The sequence below is a fragment of the Phocoena phocoena genome, chromosome 13 (genome assembly GCF_963924675.1).
Source record: "Phocoena phocoena chromosome 13, mPhoPho1.1, whole genome shotgun sequence".
Lineage (NCBI taxonomy): Eukaryota > Metazoa > Chordata > Mammalia > Artiodactyla > Phocoenidae > Phocoena > Phocoena phocoena.
In genome coordinates this window covers 89,933,917-89,954,845 of record NC_089231.1, presented here as the reverse complement: position 1 = coordinate 89,954,845, position 20,929 = coordinate 89,933,917, and the positions used below count along the sequence as shown (strand labels likewise).

General features: G+C 62.5%; 1 protein-coding gene across 1 annotated transcript in view; it reads right to left on the bottom strand.

Moving 5' to 3' along the window:
* FBRSL1 (fibrosin like 1) overlaps window positions 1-14,400 on the bottom strand; it is an 82,266-nt gene extending 67,866 nt beyond the window's left edge. Inside the window, exon 1 of the mRNA XM_065889545.1 lies at window positions 14,122-14,400. Coding sequence (XP_065745617.1) covers window positions 14,122-14,400 — 279 coding nt within the window. The remainder of the gene's footprint in view (window positions 1-14,121) is intronic.
* Between the last annotated feature and the right edge of the window lie 6,529 nt (window positions 14,401-20,929).

The window sequence follows — 20,929 nt, the reverse complement described above, 5'->3', positions numbered from 1 at the left end:
TGGAGCAGGGACCTGGGCCTGCCTTGTTCACAGCTGTGCCCAGTGCCTGGAGCCAGGCCTGACACACAGTGGGTGTTTAATAAGCACGTGCTAAAACGATGCCGACAACGGCAGCATGGTCTCCCATCCCCATGGGCGGCTGGGCCTCTGCACTGCCTGCACAGCTCCTACAGTGCAAAGGGGGCCTGGACCCACCGCCACCTGCAGCTCTGCCAATGTGCCCAGAGATGCCTGGCATTCACTGGTGGTGAAGAGGAAAGGTGCACCCACCGGCCTCTTGCTTGGGTCCATGGGGGAACCAGGGGCAGCACCAGCGCCACTGGGCTGCTAAAGAGAGAGCTAAGGAAATGCCAACAAGGGACCCAGAAGGTTCCGAAAGCATCTGCCCACGAAGGAGGGGAAGAGGAAAGCCTGAATGAGGGCAACGGTGACTTATCCCAGGTGACACCCTCACGGCCCCCCAGGAAACGTCCCTAAGCCACTTAAGCAGGTGGCAGGAAGGACCAATGTCCCAGCCTGCTGTGGTCCCCTGGACTGGGGGCAGGGAAAGGGATGTGCTGTGCTTGCCGCGTGGGCTCCTCTGACCTGGAGCCAGCAGCTACCTCAAGACGACTCCCCACATCCCTCCTCCCGTCCAGTGAAGGGGGCCCACAATTCCCAGAATTCGAGAGGAGTGCCAATGAGGTCAGCCAGACTGGAGCTGTCCCTCCAGGCACGGAAGCCCCCCAGCTGCCCTGCCTGGTGTGGCCCGTGGCCTGTCCTGGGAGCAGCCATGTCCAATCGCAGGCTGACTGACCACCCCCCTCGGCGGCTGCACACGGTCGTGTCTGCGCAAGGCGTGGCAGCAGATCCCTCTCCTCTCCCAGGCCCAGATGCATGGGCACACAGACCTGCGGCTCAAGCAGGATCTGGGGAGCGAAGGGCCATCCACAGCCTCTCAAGAGGGGGCATGTGGCACCCCTTGACCTCTGACCCCACACCAAGGGCTGGCGTACTCACCTTCCTGCACGCCCTGCACCCCTGCCCTGTCCCCAGTGTCAGCTCAGGGGCTGACTCAGCGTCAACCAGGAAGAGAGAGAGGGATGGTGTGCCAGTGGGGTTGGGGGCTCCTAAAGGTCAGCTGAACCGTGAGGCCGCAGGCAGGACGCTCGTCCTGGTGCATCTGTGAGGTCAGACACCCTTCCACGCAGAAGCACTCCCACCACACGTGGATCTGCCCAAAGTTCCACAGGCTTCTGCCTGAGCAGCAGGTGAGACCCCAACGTCCTGGATGCAGGACTGACCCTTCCCCATGCTCACACTCTGGGCTATCAGACCCCAGGGACACCCACAGGTCATCTGCACTTCGGTGGCCACTGCCAGAACCCCCAAGGGCACCAGCTCATCTTAGCCCGAGGGGGTCACTCTCCCTCACGCCCTGCCGACAGAGCCCCTGCTGACCCCAGGACTTCCCAGCACCGGCCCTGCTCACAGGCCAACTCATTAAACTGGCAGTGAGCGCCGACTCTAGGCTAGCTTGGCTCCAGGCACCTGGGACCAGATCAGGAGGGAGCTGGCCCAACAGGCGAGTTGTCACGACACCCAAAAAGGCAGCAGGGTAACACAGGCAGGGAAGCAGAAAGGAAGGAGCCACTTCAGAGATGCTTGGGGACGACCCTTGGTCAGAGCCCAGGGAGCCTCCCTCAGGGAGCAGCCAGTGCAAAGTCCCTGAAGTGACGAGGAGTTCCACGCTCCCTCTCTGGTGCCCTCTCCTCAGGACGGTGATGCCAGGAGGGAGGTTCTACTGGTCAGCAGCTGGCCCAGCCTATGGCCACGGGCTTCCCTGGCGAAGAACGCTGAGGCTGTCCCTCAGGTGACGAGGAAGCACTGGTGAAGGCGGCTCGCTTTCCACACGCAAAGTACTTAATAAGTATTGACTCCTGGTGTGCCCGTGACGCATGAATGTCAGCCCCCTTATAGACAGAGGCCAAGGCCCAGAGAGGTCCAGAGATATTCCTGGTCACCCAGCCCACAAGGGTCTCACTGCTAACAGGCTGCTCCCACACAGGCCCCGGAGAGCAGCGAGGCCCCCAGAGTCCCTACCTGTCCACCCTGGATGTCACCTCCTAACCATGGGACGCCAGCCTGCAGGTCCGTTACCTTAGAGCCTCACTGCCCACCCGTGGGTGCCCACCTCCACCCAGCCCCATCGTGGTGCAGAGGGTGGGCCCAGCAGGCTGCGGTCAGAGGCCCCAGGGAAGACACAGGGAAAGTCCCCAGGCACCACGCTATAAGGGGTGCACGAGTCAGGGCCCTCCAGAGAAACAGACCCACAGCGTGCGTGCGCAGGCGAAGCTCGATTAGAAGGAGGCGGCGGCACGACCGTGCAGGCCGATGTCCCAAGACCCGCTGCGGGCAGCGTCGTGACCCCAGAGGGCCGCGGGAGTAGTTCCAGTCCGAAGGTGGAGGAAAGGCCCCCGTCAGACAGGAGGAGCCCCCTCTTCCTCGGGGCAGGGCGGGCCTTTTGGTTCCACACAGGCCTTCAGCAGACAGGACGAGGCCCGCCCGCATGCAGAGGATGCCTGCCGCACTCAGTCTGCAGTGGAAATGCAGCCCCGTCCACACGGCCTCCCGTCTGGGGCCAGGCTGGCACGGGCAGGCACCACTTGAGGGGCCCCGCGGGTGTGGGGAGGTGGGGCTTTGAGGCAACGCCGCCCTGCACACCCGGGACCCTGGAGCCCCTGGGGCCCCGGGCAGGACGCGAGTCTCTGGGCTGCAGCCGTGCTGGTCAGGCCCCGGGCCCAAGCCTGCCCTGACAACAGGCATCTCGACTCCCACACCTCGGAGCCCCCCCACCGTGGGCCACCTTGACCTTCTCATCGCCACAGAAAGTGGCAAGTTATCTCCCCCGACCTCCCCATGGGCCACCTCCTTCCGGAAAGAGTAACTAACCATCCTGTCCCCGTGCGACCTGGTCCTGAGATGAGCACGTCCCGCATCACTGCGGGGTGAGCCTCGCCTTTACAGGGCAGGAAGGGAGCAAGAACCCGCCTCAGGGTCTTTCTAGGGCCACCCGAGGCCACTTTTGACCTACTTGGCTAAAGTCACAAAGACTGCTTCTAGCCCGGGGGGATCACCTCTGAGCTCTCACGTCTGAGCCCTGGAACAGAACAGGGCTGCCCGTGGTGCGTCCGATCAAACACAGAGAACGTGTCCACTACTACCGATGAATCTACGGGGCAGCCTGCCCCAGGGGGACACCTGGGACCTGTCTTTCTAACAAGCATTTGTGAACAAAGAAGGACAGGGAAGGGCAGACGTGCAGCGAAGCAAGCGTGGTGCTGACTCACGTGGTGCGCACCGCACACAGACCCGCCCCTGCCGTGCTCCGGGACCCACCTCGGCCCCTCCACAGGTTCTGGAAGGGCCTCAGGAAAATTCTAGGTCATCTCTCCAGACACATCTGGCCACCGCATCGTTCATGTGGTAAAAAGGACGCGTCTGTCAACCACAGACTGTTCTAACTTGTCACATCTTCTATAAACCTGTTTTTGGCATTCTGTTGTTTTTCGTTAAAAACAACTAGATTGTCGGAATCTTTGAAACACCAGTGCCTCTCGCCTGGCCTGGACTCAGTCCAGCTCCATCTTGGCCATAGCCCACAGTGGCAGGTGGGGCCCAGGGCGGGACCTCCTGCATCTGGAAGAATGGGGGGAGCAGGAAAGCCACCTGCCTTGGCCGGGTTGAGGAGCACCAGGCGCGGGCCTTGTGCAGACGGGGGGGACGGCAGGCCCACCGGCTCTCTCAGGCTTCCGCAGGCAGGAGGCCTCGTGCTGCACACGTCCCGGCTCCAAGCGAGGCCCATAGTGTTTCCTGCCTGAAGGTTCGAGAGGATGAACTCTAAGCCAAGGGCCTGCCAGTTTCCTCGCCTGGAAGGAAAATCGCCATCTCAGCAGGATCTCTCTGGAGCAGGGCTTACCAGGGTCCAGATGCAGCTGCCCCCACCCCGAGCCACTGTCACGAGAACGACCGCAGAGCTCCCTGGGCTTCTGTTCTGTACCGCACTGCTAGTGAGCGCGAGCCAGGCCTGAGCTTGGTGCCCGAGGCTGGGGCTGCCCTCGAGGGCCTGTGACGCCAGCCCCATGGGGGTGTGTCTGGGCCCGTTTTGAAGGCTCAGCCATGCTTGGGCACACGCAGTGCCAGCGTTCTGCCCTCACTGGCCTCACTTTCCTCATCTGTAGTCTGGTGCGGCAGCTGTGCCCAGGCCTGCAGGGAGGAGCGAGGCTGAGGCGTGCGGGGGTTTTACACACAGCCACACTGCGGGCCCCCACTGACTTGAGGCAATGGCCCTGCAGCGAAGCCCCCTGCAGTAGCCAGGCCCTCTGACCCTCCCGGACCGTGGGGGCGGGGGTGGGCATGTTGCTGTGAAATCAGACTAGATCTTCCTGCAGCGATTTTACGTGACCACCTGTAACTCCCCTAAACAGGATTACTATGCAGCACCGATACATTTTCTAACTTGCTTCTGTAAACCGACCACGGAGAGAGAAAAGCAAGTACAACTAGTAAACACAGACTGGAATGATTCCCCTCACCGGGGGGCTGAGGCTGCCTGCTCCCACCTGGATCAGGCCCTTTCAGGCCCCCAGACCCTGCAGGCAAAGGCGCGGCCACACCCCTCTGGCCAGGCGGGGGCCCCTCTACTCTGTGAACCACGCTGGGGTCTGCTCCCCAGTACCTGGGCCCCAGCCCATAGAACTCACCCCTCGTCACCAAACTTGGGCAACTCTCGCCACCGGGGGTGAGAAGGCAGATGGCCCACCTGGGCCCTCACCACTGCCCCCCACCCCACCTGCCCCTCCACTTCCTGGAGGAAGGCTTTGTGGGATGTCCATGTCACCCTGGGACAGGGCCAGGCCTGGAGACCCGTCCCCGTAAGGGGCCAGGAGGCTGCGGGTGGCGGAGGTTGCCTTCTCCCAGAACCTCTGGACCTGAGGGCCCCGGCAGCCCTCCCGACTCGTGGTTCAGGCACCTGCTCTCCATGGTTCCAGGAGCTCACGCCACATCCCACCCACGTCCAGTCTGAGTGCGGCCCCACCCATTCTACCTTCAGAGCCCCACCCATGGCTCACCGGGCAGGCTGTCATCCCCCGACCTGGATGCCCTTCAGAGCACGTCTGCCTCAGGGCCTTGGCGCAGCTGCTCCCTCTGCCCTGGCACCCACATGGCTCACTCCCTCTCACCTGCAAGTTTTGCCTCAAACTCCCCCTACCCCACACAGGGTAAAACCGCAGCCCCCATGCTCCGCCCCGCCTTCCCCACCCCTCAGAGCCTCAACGTGCAGGTGCTCCTTTCCTGTGGTCGGGGCAGCAGGTGGCTTAGCGCAGGGTCTCTCCCCAAGCGGGAACCCCCTCCCCTTCCCCCTGGCCAGACAGGAGGCAGCTTCTGCACCACCCACCCCCAAGTGACCAACTCTCCACGCCTGCCTGGGACTAAGGAGGCTCTGGCGACGACGTGGGACTCCAGTGCCAAAATCAGGGAAGTCCCAGAGACACTGAGGCGGCCCCGTGAACCACGATGACAGCATCTTCCTTCATTTAGACAGCCTTCGCCAGAGCCCCTCCCTGCCCACACAGTGGGCTGGGGGCCAGGATGCAGGGGTGAGAAGGTCCCTTTGCCTGGCCTGACCCCCACCCCGGGCCCTGCTCCAGGTGCAGGAAGGCCGGGGACACCTCCAGCACCTGCCGCTGACCTCTCTCCGGGCTTGAATGCTGAACTGGGAGCTGTCCCGGCTGTCCCAACCCTGGCGTGGGGACCAGGTCCAGTCACCACCTCCAGCTATGCTGCTGGGACAGAACTGTCCTCCCTGACCCATCCACCGCGTAAGTCACATTCACACTGCACAGGCACCGCTGCCCGTCTTCTCCTCAACCCCACGCCCAGTGTGCCAACCCCCCAGGCAAGTCATCTTGCCTGAGTCACCTGGCCCTTGAGGACCATTTCCTGAAGGCCTCACTGACATCTCAGCTGTTCCAGAAGCTTCCGGAACCTGCCTCGTTGCATCCTGGTCCCTCTGGGTCCGTTTCCCGCTGGCCCGCTGAACACCTGGTGAGGCCGGCATGGCTGGATGGCAGGTGGTCAGGGAGCCGGGAGTCAGGAGCCGGGCCTCCAGCAGGACGACCACGGCATCTGGAGTGCTTTCCGAGCGCCAGCCCCCTGCACGTGAGTGGGCAGCCCCTCCAGGAGGGAGGCTCCTCCCAGGCCCTGTACCCATCCCTTCACATATCCAGTGAGCCCCTGCAGTGTGCCGAGACAGAGAAGAGTCACCTGGAAACAAAACACAGACCCACCCCGTTGCTGAAGACAAGCCAGACGATGCCTGGTGGAAGAAGGCGGCCGCCTGCCCAGGTCTGTGCCCTGTGGGTCCGCTTGAGCCGCCACCCAAGACCACGTCTACGTGTGGGTCCCCCACCGCGACCCTGGCCGACGGCTGGGCCACCCTCTGCCCCACACTCGACTGGGATTTACGGTCACAGCCACTGTCCTGACAGTGACATTGCGAGGTCAGTCTGTCCAGGCCCCTCTCGGCATGACTGCCAGCTCCTCCACACCAAGACAGCACATCCCACACTTGCCCACGACTGCCACAGCCACTCTCACGCTCATGGCCCTGGGAGCTCCCCCTCGGCCCCGGAACCTACACAGCTGTGGCTGAGGCCTGCCTGGCCCGGCAGGGGAAGCTGTGGGGGCCGGGGCCGCTGCCGCTGAAGCATCTCGTGCCTGTCTTCCGTTCGGGTGGGGCACAAAGAGAAACAAGCTCAGAGAAGGGCCTCGAAGAGGAGACGGGGAGGGCGCAGGACCACGCGGCAGGTACTTCTACCTTGTCATTCCCTAGACGAGGAAACTGAGACCCGGAGCAGGCACAGGGCTGGCAGGGCCCACACGTGAGGAGAGGGAGACACTAGCTTCACTGGCCACCTCAGCTGGCTGGGAGGGCCTCGGAAGAAGCATCCTAAACTTGCTCCTGGGTGATGGCGAGAGCTGGGCAAAGGCCCCAAGGCAGATGTTCCTGGGTGCAGGGACTGAGGTGAGGAGATGGGTAGGGCCAGGCCTCGAGGGGAACGTGGGTTCATTCCACAGATGACAGACAGGGACCCCTAGGGGATCTGGGCCAGGCAGAGATGTGATCTCTGGAGCCAGGGGCCCCTGGCTGTATCCAGACGAGTCTATGAGCATTCCTGTCTGACAAATCCTCACTGGGGCCGCAGGCGGAGCCAGGGCTGAGGGCAGGCCAGGCAGCACGTGGGAAAAGCATCGGCCAGGGGCCTGCCAGGGTCTGAGGATCAGCACGTGGGTCCGGGGCTGGGGGGCAGAAGGGACAGCTGTGGTGTGTGAGGTCAGCTGAGTGATGGGGTCGTGGCAGACCCATAGTCCCTGTGGGGATTGGCTCGCACAGAGACGGGAGCCCTGGGGCCACAAGAACACCCCACCCAAGGCTGCAGAGTATTTGCAGGGAGGGTGGCAGCTGCCAGGCACCCGAGGTGGCACAATATGTCAGACTGGGGGCGACCAGTGGGACAGGGCCAGGGGAGAGGATTCAGGACGTGGCTGATGGCCACGCAGGGCTGGAGCTCCCATGGAAGCTGGTCTGGAGGATCCACCAGGAACCTGATCCTCACAGGGTCAACTCTTGACTCAGCGTGAAACTGCGAGGCCCCTCCCTCCCAAGGACAGGAAAGGCAGGGTGGCCAGACACGCGGCCCTAGGCCAGAAAGGTGAAGCCCAGGCTGGACAGGTGGGAGCCCTGCCGCTCTCTGGTCACGTGGCCTCCACGCCCAGCCCCCAAGGCGCAGCACAGACCCACGCCCTGTGCCTGGCTCCCATCCCGCGCTGCCACTTGCCAGCCATGTAGACTCAAAAAGTGACTTAACCCCCATGCCTCAGTTTTCTCATCTATACAATGGAACAGCAAGCACCCACTGCAAGGGCTGCTAGGAGGATGAAGTGAGCCGAGGCCCCGAAGGCCGTCGCTCCTGTTTCCGTGGCTCCCTGGCAGTGGTGTGTGAGTGGCGGCCCCCTGCCAGGGCCACACGTGTGCCTCGCGCAGATGGCGGCTCTGCTCACCACAGTCACCGGCTGACGCTAAGCTCTCACCAGAGAACCCTCCCGTGCCTGGGACCTGCAGGCACCTGCGGCCGGTCAGCGCGTGCTGCTCCGTGCGGCGTCCAGAGGGCAGCGAGCGCCCCAGGCGGCTGCTCCAAGGAAGCAGCAGAGCCGGGGCCACCGAGACGCTTCCCCAGGCCAGGCTGTGACCCGGCGGTCCCTGCCCTCACATACATTCCGTGCGAACCAGGAGCCCATCAGCTCGCCCGCCACATCCACACAGAGTCCTGGTGAGCTGAATGAAGACAGTAGCGCAGTGCGTTTTCCCTCCAGGACGACTGTGGGGAACCAGGGCACTGGAAGGTTCTCCACATCCCACCGGAGCCAGATACATCTGCCCCAAGTCCCCAGAGCACTTGACTCCATGCAGGTTTCAGATTCCAGCTCCCAAGGGAGAAAGCGCCTCAGGTGACCCCAGTGACCACCCACATCCCCACCCTCACCCCAGCCGACGAGCGCCTCACCACCTTCCCCAGGCGTCTCCACCTGAGAGTCCCACCCGTGCCGGCTCCTGCCCAGCAGCCGCCTGGCCTGCACGGCGGACGCTGTCATGACAGCCCGTGACCTCCCCCCAGCCTCCGGCGAGTCTAGTCACCTATCTGCCTGGAGCCAAGCCCGCAGCCAGCACAGGCACGGCCACTGCTTATCGATGCTTAGTGAGTCAGGAGAGAAGGACGGGTCAGAGCCCTCCCTGGTGGCCAGCGGTTGCTGCCAGAGGCCCGGCAGCCTCATGCGAGCCTGCCTTCGCCTACCTTGGGGCCACCACTGCCTGGGCCGCAAGGAACGAGAGCGACGAGAGACCGTCCCGAGCAGCCGTCCAGGAGAGGGAGGCTGCCAGGGCTGGATGAGGGGGGCCACGGCTCAGCTACGCAACCCACGGTGCTGAAAACCTCTGACTGGGAGGCGGGCCGGCTGCCCAGGGGCCTCACGAGACTGCACCCGGGGACACATCCTCAGGGGCACCAGGGCCAGCAGGTACGCCGGTCACCAAGGAGGCAGAAAGGGGCTCTTGGCAGCGGAGTGCGGGCCGGCGGGCGGGCGGGCAGCACGGCCTGGGCAGCGAGACCACAGCAGGCACCTGGGCCCTGCCCCAGGTGAGTGGCAGAGGCCAGGCCAATGCTTCAGTCTCCCCATCTGCACAGGGCCCCCGTGACCATGGATCCCCGCTCCCAGGGCTCTGCACAGAGCACGTGAACCACATGGGTCAAGGCCAGGACGGTGGTGTCCCCCAGCGGGTGTCTCACTGCGTGCCACTGCTGTCACTCTGGCGGCCCCCAGCTCACAGTGACCCCACGCCCACGGTAGGGGTGGTTTCCAAGCGCCAGCATCCCTCCTACAGAAGGCCGACTCTGCCCGCCTGACACGCATACCCGGGCCCCCAGCCCTCCGCAGCGCAGACATGTGCACACTGCCCAGAAGCCAGGGTGGGGCAAAGGGAAAGCGGGGTGCAGCTGCCCCCGGGCCGCACCATCAGGGCAAACTCAGCTTGTGGGAAGGGGAGGCTGCAGGACGCGGGGGCCCACGACGCTCTGCCCCAGGCACAGCACAGCCTCCAGGCGCCCAGGAGAGGGTGGCAGTGGGGAGACGGACGTCCACCACCTTTCCTGTCGTCAGCCCCCCGCCGGCCTTCACAGCGTGGGTGGGACACACAGGGAAACCAAGGCCCAGGGGCCACAAGTGCTGTGTGCGCAAGCCCCAGCCATGGGAGCAGGGGAGTGGGCCAGCGTGCCGGAGCGCAGGAGATGGCCCTGGCCCCCTGCGTGGGGCTCAAGACCCTCACCTGTGCTCAGGGGCAGGCGAGGGTAACGAGCTGACCGTCCGTCAGGACTGTGGCTGCCTCCACGCTGGGTGTCACCTCTGGGTGTTCGCTCTGTGATCCTACTGCCTGCGATGGATACGTGGTAACGCGGGGGACGCAGCTGAGCCCTCCCAGCCTGGTGCAGCCTCGGGCTCTGCAGTCTGGCATCGATCCCCGCGGTGCTCAGAAGGGACAGCCCTTCCCTAGAGGTGGGACAGCCGGCCCGGGCCACAATGTTGCTCCTGCAGTGCAGGAAAAGGCTGCCCCTTCGATGTCACGCAGGGCCACCCTCTGCCTCTTCCCAGCCGTGGACTGGGACTGTGGCGGGCAGATCCTGGGCGAGGACTTGTCCCCCCGCCCAGCCTCAGTTTCCCCATCTGAAGACTAGAAGGCAGCCTGGAGGAGGTGCTCTGGCCTGGAGGCTCAGACGCTCTGCAAGCTGAAGGCTTCTCTGGCTGCTGGCTCTCCTCACAGAGCCCAATCATCTGCATGGCCTCAGCCCTGCTTCCCCGTCAGAGGGCTGGGCTGGACACGTGGCCCCCCAGGCAAACCAACAGCATGGGCTTCCGTCCATGGGCCGCGGGGACTACACCCCAGCTCCCTGAGCACCCAGAGCCAGCACAGACCACGTGCTCTCAGCCCCCGTGGGCCGCTGAACGCGGCGCACAGACAGACCACCACCATTGAGCCTCCTGATGTAGCCGGGGGTAGGGGGCGTCTCGGCACCCCTCACCGACCCCCCACGGGGCCAGGTCCAGACCTGACCCCACCGCTCAGCGGGTCTGAGGCTCGCCTCCCAAGCTGGAAGAGTGCAATTATTTTTAGGGGAAATGCACAGCAAGCCCCTGGGCAGCCCCCCACGTGGTGTGCGGCAGGGGCAGGGCTCCCCAGGCACGACTCCACGTGCAGCAGCTCACGTGCAGCCTCGGGGTGTGCTCTGTGCTCATAAGAGTAACACGTGTTGGTCAGCATGTAGGAAACAGAATTAGAGGAAGGCAGTCACCTGCGACCACAGCTAAAACGTGGGGTCTTTTCCTTTCCATCTCTATTCCCGTACACACACCTCCCAGACTTGTGTACAGATGTGGTAAATAACCTTTTCCTGCTGCACAAAAGGAGACACAAGACTGAAAGCGTGGTCACAGCTGCACAACATGCTCTGGACAGGCCACGGGCTGGCGAGAATGGTCACTGAAGGAGGCTGAGTTTGGACCTGACTTTTTTCAAAATACACCTTGTCATAAAGCTTGACTTTTGAAGCACGTAAAAGTGTTTTGCCGTTCGAAAAGCAAATTAACAAAGAATCATATGGATGCCCAATCAGAAGAGTGGTTCTAGCGGCAAATGCTTTCTCTCCAGACCTGCGGAGATAGAGGTGAGGGCAAGGGCTGGCGGCCCTGAGGGAAAGCCCCAGGAGGCGCACAGTAGGTCTGCTGGGCACGTCCTGACTGCCTGCGAGGCGACTCCCGGGAGACCTCGGGGCCCGCACAACCTGCCCTGCGGTCGGAGGGCAGATCTGCCATAAGGAAGAAAGGTTGAGAGGACCCGGGGAGAGAACCACAGTGCAGCTCTGGCCTGCCCCACAAGGGCCTTCCCATCACCTCTTGTCAACACACTGGGAGGTGGAGACATCACAGGAATCAGAGGGACAGCAAGGGCTGTCCATCAGTCTGTCCCAAATGTCCCTGGTCAGTGAGAACAGAAGAAAGAGCCCCTGTCCTGCCCAAACCACAAGACTGCTGTCCTACTGCTACCTGCTCACTGCCCCCACACAGATAGATGCAGACTCGGAAAGCCGATGGGGACCAGGGCTCAGGTGTAAGACCCCCTGTCCAGACTGCGGCCTGCATCCTCAGGACAAAGGCAAGGAGAACTTGAGGGACACTGGCACCGCGCACAGGTCCCACCTCCTGAGCAGGGCCACAACCAACATTAGGTTATGCTCCAGGGGTGGCAGCCTGTGTCCACATGGAGGCCAAGACGGACCCCCAAGGGCTTGGCAGAGCTCTGAGACCAGGCAGGCTGAGGCCTCAACGCTCACGGTGCCGGGCCTCAATGTCCCCATCTGTGCCGTGGGGACACGCAGGCCTCAGAACAGCACCTGGTGGAGCACACTCGTCTGCTGAGTGCTAGCTGTCACCCTCAGCCTCATTATCAACTATCTGAACTCTGGGGGAAAACCACTACACTTTAGCAAGAAATGAGGCCAAACAAGCGGGGCTGGTCTAGAAGTTATGACTCGTCCAGAAGCCCCGTACTTTCCAAGGCAGGCAGACTCCTCCCTGGCTCAGAAGGGCAGAGAAGGGTGCACGGAGTGGCCCTGGGGTGGTGCGGCTGTGTGAATGCCAAGCAGAAAGCAAGCTCAGTCTCACTATGACCCGGCCGGGGCTGGTCTGAGCCTGCAGAAGTCCCCTAAAGCCGAGGCTGCACCTTCTGGCCCCTGATGCAGAAGGGGTGCAGCCAGAGCCACTGCAGGCAGCGTGTGGACCCAACAGGTGCACCGAGTGACCCCGGGCGCAGCTTTCCTGAACCTCAGCTTCTCCTCTCACTGGTTCATTCCACAAACACGTATGCTAGGACCCCGCAGGGGACACACACACACACACACACACACACACACACACACACACACACACACACGGGGCCTGCTCTCTTTCAGCTACAAGTTCTGGCGGGGAGAGCATCACAACAGAGCAGACAGCTTCGGAAAGAGTGGTAACTGACAGCAAAGAAAGTTTGTGAAATAAAACGGGGAGATGGACAGCTGGGGGGAAAGGCATGCTGCTTCAGGCCATGCCCGGAGAGGGCCTCTCAGGGTGACATTTGCGTCTGAGACATGAAGGCGCCAAACAACCCAGGCAGAGGGAACAGCAAGTACGGAGGCCCTGAGGCAAAACCTGAAAGGGGCTGATACGCTGGTGTGAGAGGATGTCAGGTGGCAGAGGCCAGCTGATGGGACGCAGGGCTTTGGAGGCCGCAGTAGGGGTTTTGTCTTTTCCCCACGGGGCAGAGTGGTTACACTTCTGGAAGGTGGGTGGTGTATCCCCTCTCAGAGGCCGCAGGCCAGGACCTGGCTTGTACAAAGGCAGAAAACTCAGCCCCGGGACCTCCCCTGCCCAGTACGGAGCCAAGGCACGTGCCACCACACCTCACCAAAGCGCGTTCGCTGAGGACCCCTAGGCGCAGGAGCCATCTCAGGCCTCCCAGATGTGCACAACAGACGATCCTGGGGCTGTGTGTTCACACAAGCTCTGACACAGGTGCCCCACCTCTGTGCATCCATGTGCCCAGACAAGAAGGGGCAAACCTGTCCCTGGGCCACCTCTCCCTGGCTGCCAGCACCTGACCCTGAGGCTCTCTACGGACCCGGGGCACCCCTGGGAGGGGCTTACTGCAGAGCCCTGCACTGTGGGGACTTCCCTTCCCCCAAAGCTCGGCCTCTGCGACTGGCGAGTCCTAGGCCACTGGCCCCCAACCCCCAGGAAAAGGGGAGCTGTTAACTGAGCGGCCCCTGGAGGGTGGAGGGGCTGGCCAGCTGGCTGGGGCTCACGGGACTCCGCAGCCAGGCGGCATTCCTACCCAGGCCCAATCAGTCCACTTGCCAACTCTGACAGCATCCATTTCCTTCTCCACTCACTTGGTTCCAGGCGAGAAGGGAAGCATTTGCTCAACAAATATTGTCCATGATAACTCAACCAGACAATTTTTTTTTTTGCCATCCTATTAACCACGCAGCAAACAGCGGTCGCAGAGGGGGATAAAATATGACCCTCCCTCTCCCCGTCTAAACAGAAACCTCAAGGAGGAGGAGAGGAACAGGAGGAATTCCCCATGTATCCATTTTATCACGGCCTCCACCAAGTCCAGCAGTGTCCACCTCCCTAGCACATCCTGAACCGAATCAAGTGACATTTTGGCAACAGAAGCACAATTGAAAAAAGACCGGCTGAGTAGCCAGACAGCCCCCAGTTCGGACAGTGTAATTTAGAGATTCTTCTCCCCAGCACCTCAAGACACAAACACACCTGCACCCAACGCACGTTGCCGGGTCCTCTAGGAGCAACCCGCCGGGCGCGTGGGGTCCACGCAGCCCGGGGAGCCCTAAGGGGTGGGTGTGCCCATGCCCCAGGGGCTTCCCGCTCGCGACCCCGCGGCAGCATGCTCGCGGGGGGCCCACCTACCTCCAAGGCCTCCAGCGTGCTGAAGCTGGCGATGGCGAAGCCATCGATGACCTCTTCCTCCTGCGAGCTGGACTCGCGGCGGCGGCGGCGAGGGGGGCGCGCGGCGGCGGCGCGGGGCGGGGGCGCGCGGGGCAGGCCCGTGTTCTCCTTGCCGGGCCCGGGCTCGGGCTCGTCCCCCGACGACGCGCTCTGGTCGCGGGCGTCGCGGGCCGCCTCCCGGCGCCGGCCGCGGTCCCGCTGCGCGCGCGAGCGCCGGCTCTGGCGGACCTTGGCCTCCATGGCGCGCGGTGACCTTGCGGCCGCGCCGTCGGGCTCCCGCTCCGCTGCCGCTGCGCTACGCGGCACCGCCGGCCTCGGTGCGGACCGCGCCGACTCCGGCCGTGGGCGGCGGCGGGCAGCGGGCCGGGCCAGACATGCCGCGCGGGTGGCCTCAGCCCCGGGCCCGGCGCGGCCTGGGCGCCTCGGCGCGGGAGGCCGCGCGCATCGGCGGGGCGGCCGGCGCTCAGCGGCCCTCGGCCGCGGATCCGGGGGCACGCCCCATGCGCGACTGGCGGCGGGCGGCTGTCGGCGGGCGAAGGCTGGGCGGAGGCCCGGTGGGCGGGCGGGGCGCGGACCGGGGCTGAGGCGCCTGGGCTCTTGAGGCGGCGGTGGCAGCGGCGCCCCGAGCGGATAACAACTGACGTACTTCCGCCAGGCAGCCGGCGCCAGAGGAAGTGGGCGCTTCAGCAGGGCCGACACGAGCCCCGCCCCGCCCTGGCCCCGTCCTGGACCCGCCCCTCCTGGCCCCGCCCAGGCCGCGATCTGCCCCTCGGCCTTGCCCCACCGCCCCGCCTCCGGCCCCGCCCCGTCCGAGCCGCGCTCCGCCCCGCCCTCACCCCGCCCCTCGGGGAACGCAGCAGGAAGGCCGCCCCGCTTCCCGCCCCTCCGCTCGCACCTGGGCAGGCGTCCCTGAAAGTGAGAGGTGTGGGGAGCTGGAGCGCTGCCCGCTGTTTCAGTTGCGGGGTGGGGGTGGGGGGGGCGTCTTTGCGCCTCCCCAGGCGCAGCCTCGTTCCGAAGAATCTTTAAATGGGAGCGCATGAGCAGAAAAGTGGGGGCCTCTCCACGCTCACCGTCACCCCCTTCCGCCTCCGTCGCCGCCCCCGCCCCCGCAGGGTGAGCATGGATGAGGCGTCCTAGTCCCAGCCCTGATGCGAGGGCGGAGGGTGGGGCGTCCTCGCCGCCACTCCTGATACAGGGGAGGGTAAGGGTCTTACTCTGCTTGTGGAGGGGCACAGACCACCTCCGCCCCGAGTGGGGGCGTGTGAAAGTCGGGTGACAGTTTCTCGGCCCCTCACTACCCTGCGCCCCAGTCCAGGACTTCTTCACGTGTCTCCTGCCCCTGTTCCCCTTGGGGGGCTTCCTGCAGGCTGGTCTTGCCCCTCCACGGCTTCACCGTGCTCTCCACCGGCCTCTGCCCAGGCACCCCAACCTCTGGGTTCTAGTCTGGGAAGGGGGAGTTCTACACGAAGTGCAGCCCCTCTCCCTTCTCCTGGGTCAAGTTCCCCACCTCACCCCTCTGGGTGGGAGGCCCCGGGCATGCCTGGTTGGCACAGAGACAGCAATTTGGGGTGCAGGGGCTGCTCCCCATCCAGGGCTGCACCAGGGCAGGAACGGATGAGAAAGGGCAGCCTGAGAGTTGAAAGCTAGGTCTAGGAGGACCTTCCTCTTTCACGCATGGAGACTGGTGAGGACCGACTGCAGGTCGGGAGGGGCCAGCTGTCTTCCTCAAATCTTAAGGTCATCAATTCATTTAGCACACATTTACCAAATACTCTCCATCCCAGCGCTGTTTGTGATGCAGTAGTCGATGAGACAGATGGCTCTTTTAGAAGTGAGAGAGCACGAACACAGCCAAATAACGTAATATGGAAGGGCAACTTGAAGAAAACTGACAGGGAAGTGTCACAGGAAGTGCGCATGGGGTGGTCCCGGAAGGCCTCTGAGGAGTGGCAATTCGAGCTGAGACCCACCAGATGAGAGGGGGCCAGCCAGCAGCCAGCCCAGGGCCCCAGCGTGCGCAGGGCAGGGAGCTGTGTGGTCCGGGTTGTCACAGGCTGTTGGCAGGGTTGTCCCTGGGGGTGGCTGGGAAGGCTGCTCTACAAACTTCTGGATACGGGGGTGGTGGGGAGCTCAGGCCTCCAGACCAACCTCCAGTCCTCCCAGGCCCATCCTGCCAGGCTCCCTCTGCTCTGGGCCCTCCCCCCAGCCTCTCCTAGCCTCTCCGGGGTGGGGGCAGGGTCCCCCTCCCCCGCTTCCCATTCCAGATTTTGTTATAACTGACTTCCCCCAGCAGCATATCCCTTTTGATTTTTAAGAGGCTTGTTAGGAACGCAGAAAACTTTCTTTGCATTCGTCCTCCCCTAATTCCCCTCTGAGGACAGAAGGCCAGAAAATCTGTGTTGGGGGGTGGTCCCAGGGGAAATACTTCCGGGTTTCATTTGGATCTAGGCCCTTGGGCCTGCCTGCCCATCCCCAGAGGGGTCTCCAGGCCCCATGCCTGCTCCGGAGGCCTCAGAGACCTGCAGCCTGGGCTGCTGGACTGACCTCGGGGACTGTAGGGGCTTCCTATGGGCCCTTCCTTGCCACCCCTTCCCCACCCTCCTAGAGCAGTGCTTGGGAAGGTCCAGCTTCTAGTGTTGAAATTTTCAAGTGTAGAAATGACTGTGTCTGCTCATCTGTTCTTGAAGACGCTTGGGTGTGCGTTCAGGGTGAAGGATGGGATCTCTGTAGACACCCTGTGGGAACTCCTCTCTGAGTTTCTTAGCTCTCCTGGGGAGCACCCCCTCCCCACCCCCAGGTGTTTCCCTCCCTCGATTCATTTCCAGGTGGCTGGCCAGCGCCTTAGGGACCAGCTGCCGCCATGTCCTCTGGATTCTGGGCCCAGGGAACCTCCCGTCTGGAGAGGGGCAGGGTGGGGCGATCTGAGGCCGAAGCCTACTTGCCTGCCTCATGCTCCTTTTCCCCCCAGCTATGCACATCGTGACAGAATGACTGGGTACCCTTCCCAGGGCTCTAAACCTGCTCCGCAGGGTTTGCAGGAGCCCTGCAGAGCTCAGCGCCTGACGCCTCCGCTCCCTGCTGGTGTAAGGGGTGGCAGGGCCCCTGTGCCTCTCGTTTTGACCTGTTTGCTTGCACACACATTTGCTCTCTTCTTGCTGGAGAGACATGGGGGGGTGGCTTTGGAGTGTGGACACCAACAGTGGCTAAGGGATAGCTTCTACACCATGCTAGTGATGGGAACTTTCTAGATCTATGCTGTCCAGTCCGGTAGCCACCAGCCATACAAAGCTCTTGAGCCCTTGAGATGTGGCTCATGCAAGTAAAGAACTGAACTGTACATTTTATTTATTAACTTTAATCTGAAATGAAATGGCCCCTTGTGGCTGGTGGCTACTCTGCTGGCCGGGGCAGATCTAGGACCTGGGCTCCAACCTCAGCTTCTGTCATCGGACTGTGGGCAGGTGGTCTAACTTCTCTGCATCAGCTGTCCCTTCCATAAACCCTGGGTGGGGGCGTGATGACGATGCTCCCTGTGGTGGGTGGTCTGAACTTCACCTGGAGTGACACAGGGGCAGGAGGCTTGTTACCGTACCAGAGACTCATCTGGTCCTGGAGATTTGCCTTTCCAACAAGCTGGGCTGCGGGTCTGCGCCCCTCTTGTTCACGTGAGAAAGGGCTTCTTCGCCCCTTGCTCTGCCTCCCCCGAGAGATGCGCCCCTCAGGACCTGGCTCTTGATGACCTTGATTTCCTCCCTCTTCTCTGCCTTCCCACAAGCTCCCTCCAGGCCCCTGGGGCTCAGCTTTCCGGTCTGCAGCCAGGCCAGCTCTCTCCTGCCTCATCCCATCCCTGAGGACTCATCCCTCCCAGTCCAACAGGGGAAAGGGGACCCTCCCCAAGGGCAGGACGCTGCCAGAGAGAAGCCCCCCATCCCACCCCCAGCCTGCTGGCCCATTGCTGTGAGGCCAGAAGCCCAGCCTTCCCCTGGGCCCATCCCCAGAGCCAGGCCCTCGCCTGGTCACCACAAACAGCAGAGCGCCCTCCCCAGCAGAGCTCTGAGAGGCATCGCTGAAAGTTATTTGCTTCCAGGGTGGCCTGTCAGCCCCATTGGTCTCCGCTGTTTGGCTTTGCGTTAGAGTCACTGCTTTTCTGTCAGGCTCTGAGCAGAGTTAATTGGTGTGGAATTGTATTCAGAATTCAGTTTGCCCTCACAGAGCCGCTTCAGGCCCTATAAATCATCAGAGTCAGCTGCTCCTTTGGGGTTCAAACATACTTTTCGCTTGTAGGGTGACAGCCAGAAAATGAGTTCCTGCTAACAGGTCAGCCCCTGCTGCCCCGTCTGTGAACATCTGTTTGCTCCAGCACGGTGAGAGATGATGTTGGTTTCCACCTTCCCAGTATCCATTCCACCTCCTTCTGGCAAGCATGCCTCAATGTACTTGGACACTTAGCCTCCTTCCATGGGTGCAGTCTGGGAGGGGTGGACAGCTCACTGCACGCTCCCCCCTCTCCTAGCCCAGGAATGGGCAGGTGTCCTAGTTCCTGCCATATTAATGCTGTGTGACAGACAGCCCCTGGAATCTCTGTGACTTGGAACATAACTCTTTCTTTCTTGCCAGTGGGGCTGCAGGTTCCTGGAGGGGCTCAGCTTCAGACTGTGGGTCAAGTTCAGGTCTGTTTCAAGGGTCTCTCTCTGGGACCCAGGCTGCAAGACATGAGCTACCTGAGGCATTTTCTTTGCAAAACTCATGGGGCCAAGCCACACTGCACAGGCACTTTGGAAGTCTATGTTTAAGCCTCATCATGTCTGCTCATGTCCCGTCCAAATCAAGTCTCCCAGCCAAGACTGCCACCCATGGGGCAGGAAGTTGAGGCCTGCCGCTCCGGTGTGGGGAGGGGAGGATGACACTGTATTCTTGTGTGTGTGTGTGTGTGTGTGTGTGTGTCCCTGCTACAGGAAGGAAGTAGAGATTTGGGGACCATATTCCCATTTGTCACAACAGGGGCCCAGGCTACGCCAATCCAATGGCCTCTGCCTAAAATTAGACTCTGTCCTTGTTTTTTGGCCACGCCGCAAGGCTTGTGGGATCCTAGTTACCCCACCAGGGATGGAACCTGCGCCCCTTGCAGTGGAAGCGCAGAGTCCTCACCGCTGGACCGCCAGGGGATTCCCTAGAATCTGTTTTGAGCAGGGTATCCAGGGGATTGGAATTTGGGTGTGCTCATCCCAAGTGCTCCCCCACTCATTCCTGCTGCTCAGGACCTGCTCTGTGCTTGGGCTCTGAGCCACTGCTGCTCAGGGGCTGCCCAGCTGTCCTGACCCCCTACTGCCCCACCCTGTCCACAACCTCCCTCTTCATCAGCCCTAACTCAGATGTCACTCCTCCCCGAAGTGCAGTTGGGCGCTTCGTGCTGGGTTGACCCAGCTGAGTGGGAACATTTCTCAGAATTCCCCTCGCCGAGTGGCCAGTCAGGGATGCCCACGTGAGAAGTCCATGCGCTCTGGCAGGCGGAAGTGAGAGCGAGAGCCGTCAGTTCACCTCCGAGGACCCTGCAAGGCGCCCGGCCTGCCAGCATCACCCACGGAGTCAGGACCCACCAGCCCCCGTCCCCGAGAGGCTCAGGCAGCTCTGGGCTGTAGCCCCAGGGGCTTCCTCCATCTCCTGCCCCTCCTGGAGCCCCAAGGAAGGGCTTGGCTCCCCGGGACGGCTGTGAGAGGTCCCTCTGGAGCGTGGGTTTGTCCAGGCTCTATCTTAACAGCTGCTGCCCGGCCTCCTGGCCATGCTAGAGAAACACAGGCAACACCCCGTAGCACTGTCCTGCCACCCCTATCCGCCCATCGCGGAAGACCAGGCTTCGGGGCCCAGTCCCACAGGCAGTGCACCTCCCTGGGCCCGAGGCCTCTCCAGGCACAGGCTCCCTCCTGCCATCTTGGTATCCTCTCCTTCGTGGGTGCGTCAGCTCTAGAAGAGCAGCTGTGGGCCTGACTCTGTGCCGCACACACTGGGGGCCCTGAGTATCCTTTGTCTGGGGCACCCCAGGAGTCCCGGCTTCCTGATTCTCCTTGGAGGGTGTCTTCCAGGAGGTCCAGCCTTGGAGGAGTGGAAGGCTCATGCAAGAAAGGGGTGTTTGGGGACTTCTCTGGTGGCGCAGTGGTTAAGAATCCGCCCGCCAATGCAGGGGACACGGGTTCAAGCCCTGATCCGGGAAGATCCCACATGCCGCGGAGCAACTAAGCCCGTGCGCCACAGCTACTGAGCCTGCGCTCTGGAGCCCGCGAGCCACAACTACTGAGCCCACGCGCCTAGAGCCCCTGCTCCATAACAAGACAAGCTACTGCAATGAGAAGCACACACACTGCAACGAAGAGTAGCCCCTGCTCGCCACAGCTAGAGAAAGCCCGCACGCAGCAACGAAGACCCAACACAGCTAAAAATAAATAAATAAATAAACAAATTTATAAAAAAAGAAAGAAAGGGTTGTTTGCAAGGCAGGGAGATCCTGTCTGCACTGTCCCTGTGTCCCCAGCATGGCCCTGAGCGGTATGCACAGCAGGTTGGGGGTGGCAACCTGTGGGAGGGAGGACAGGGCCACAGGGACCCCTGGGGCTTTTCCACTTGAAGTGGACAGAAACCCAAACCCAGCCTGGCTTCCTCTGCTGTGGAGCTTCAGATGTGCACCTGGGCCTCAGGCCGGGCTGGACTCAGACTGGCTTCACCTGGGGAGGTGAGGGTTGCAGCAGTTTCATCCTGCTAAGTTCAGGTGAGCAGT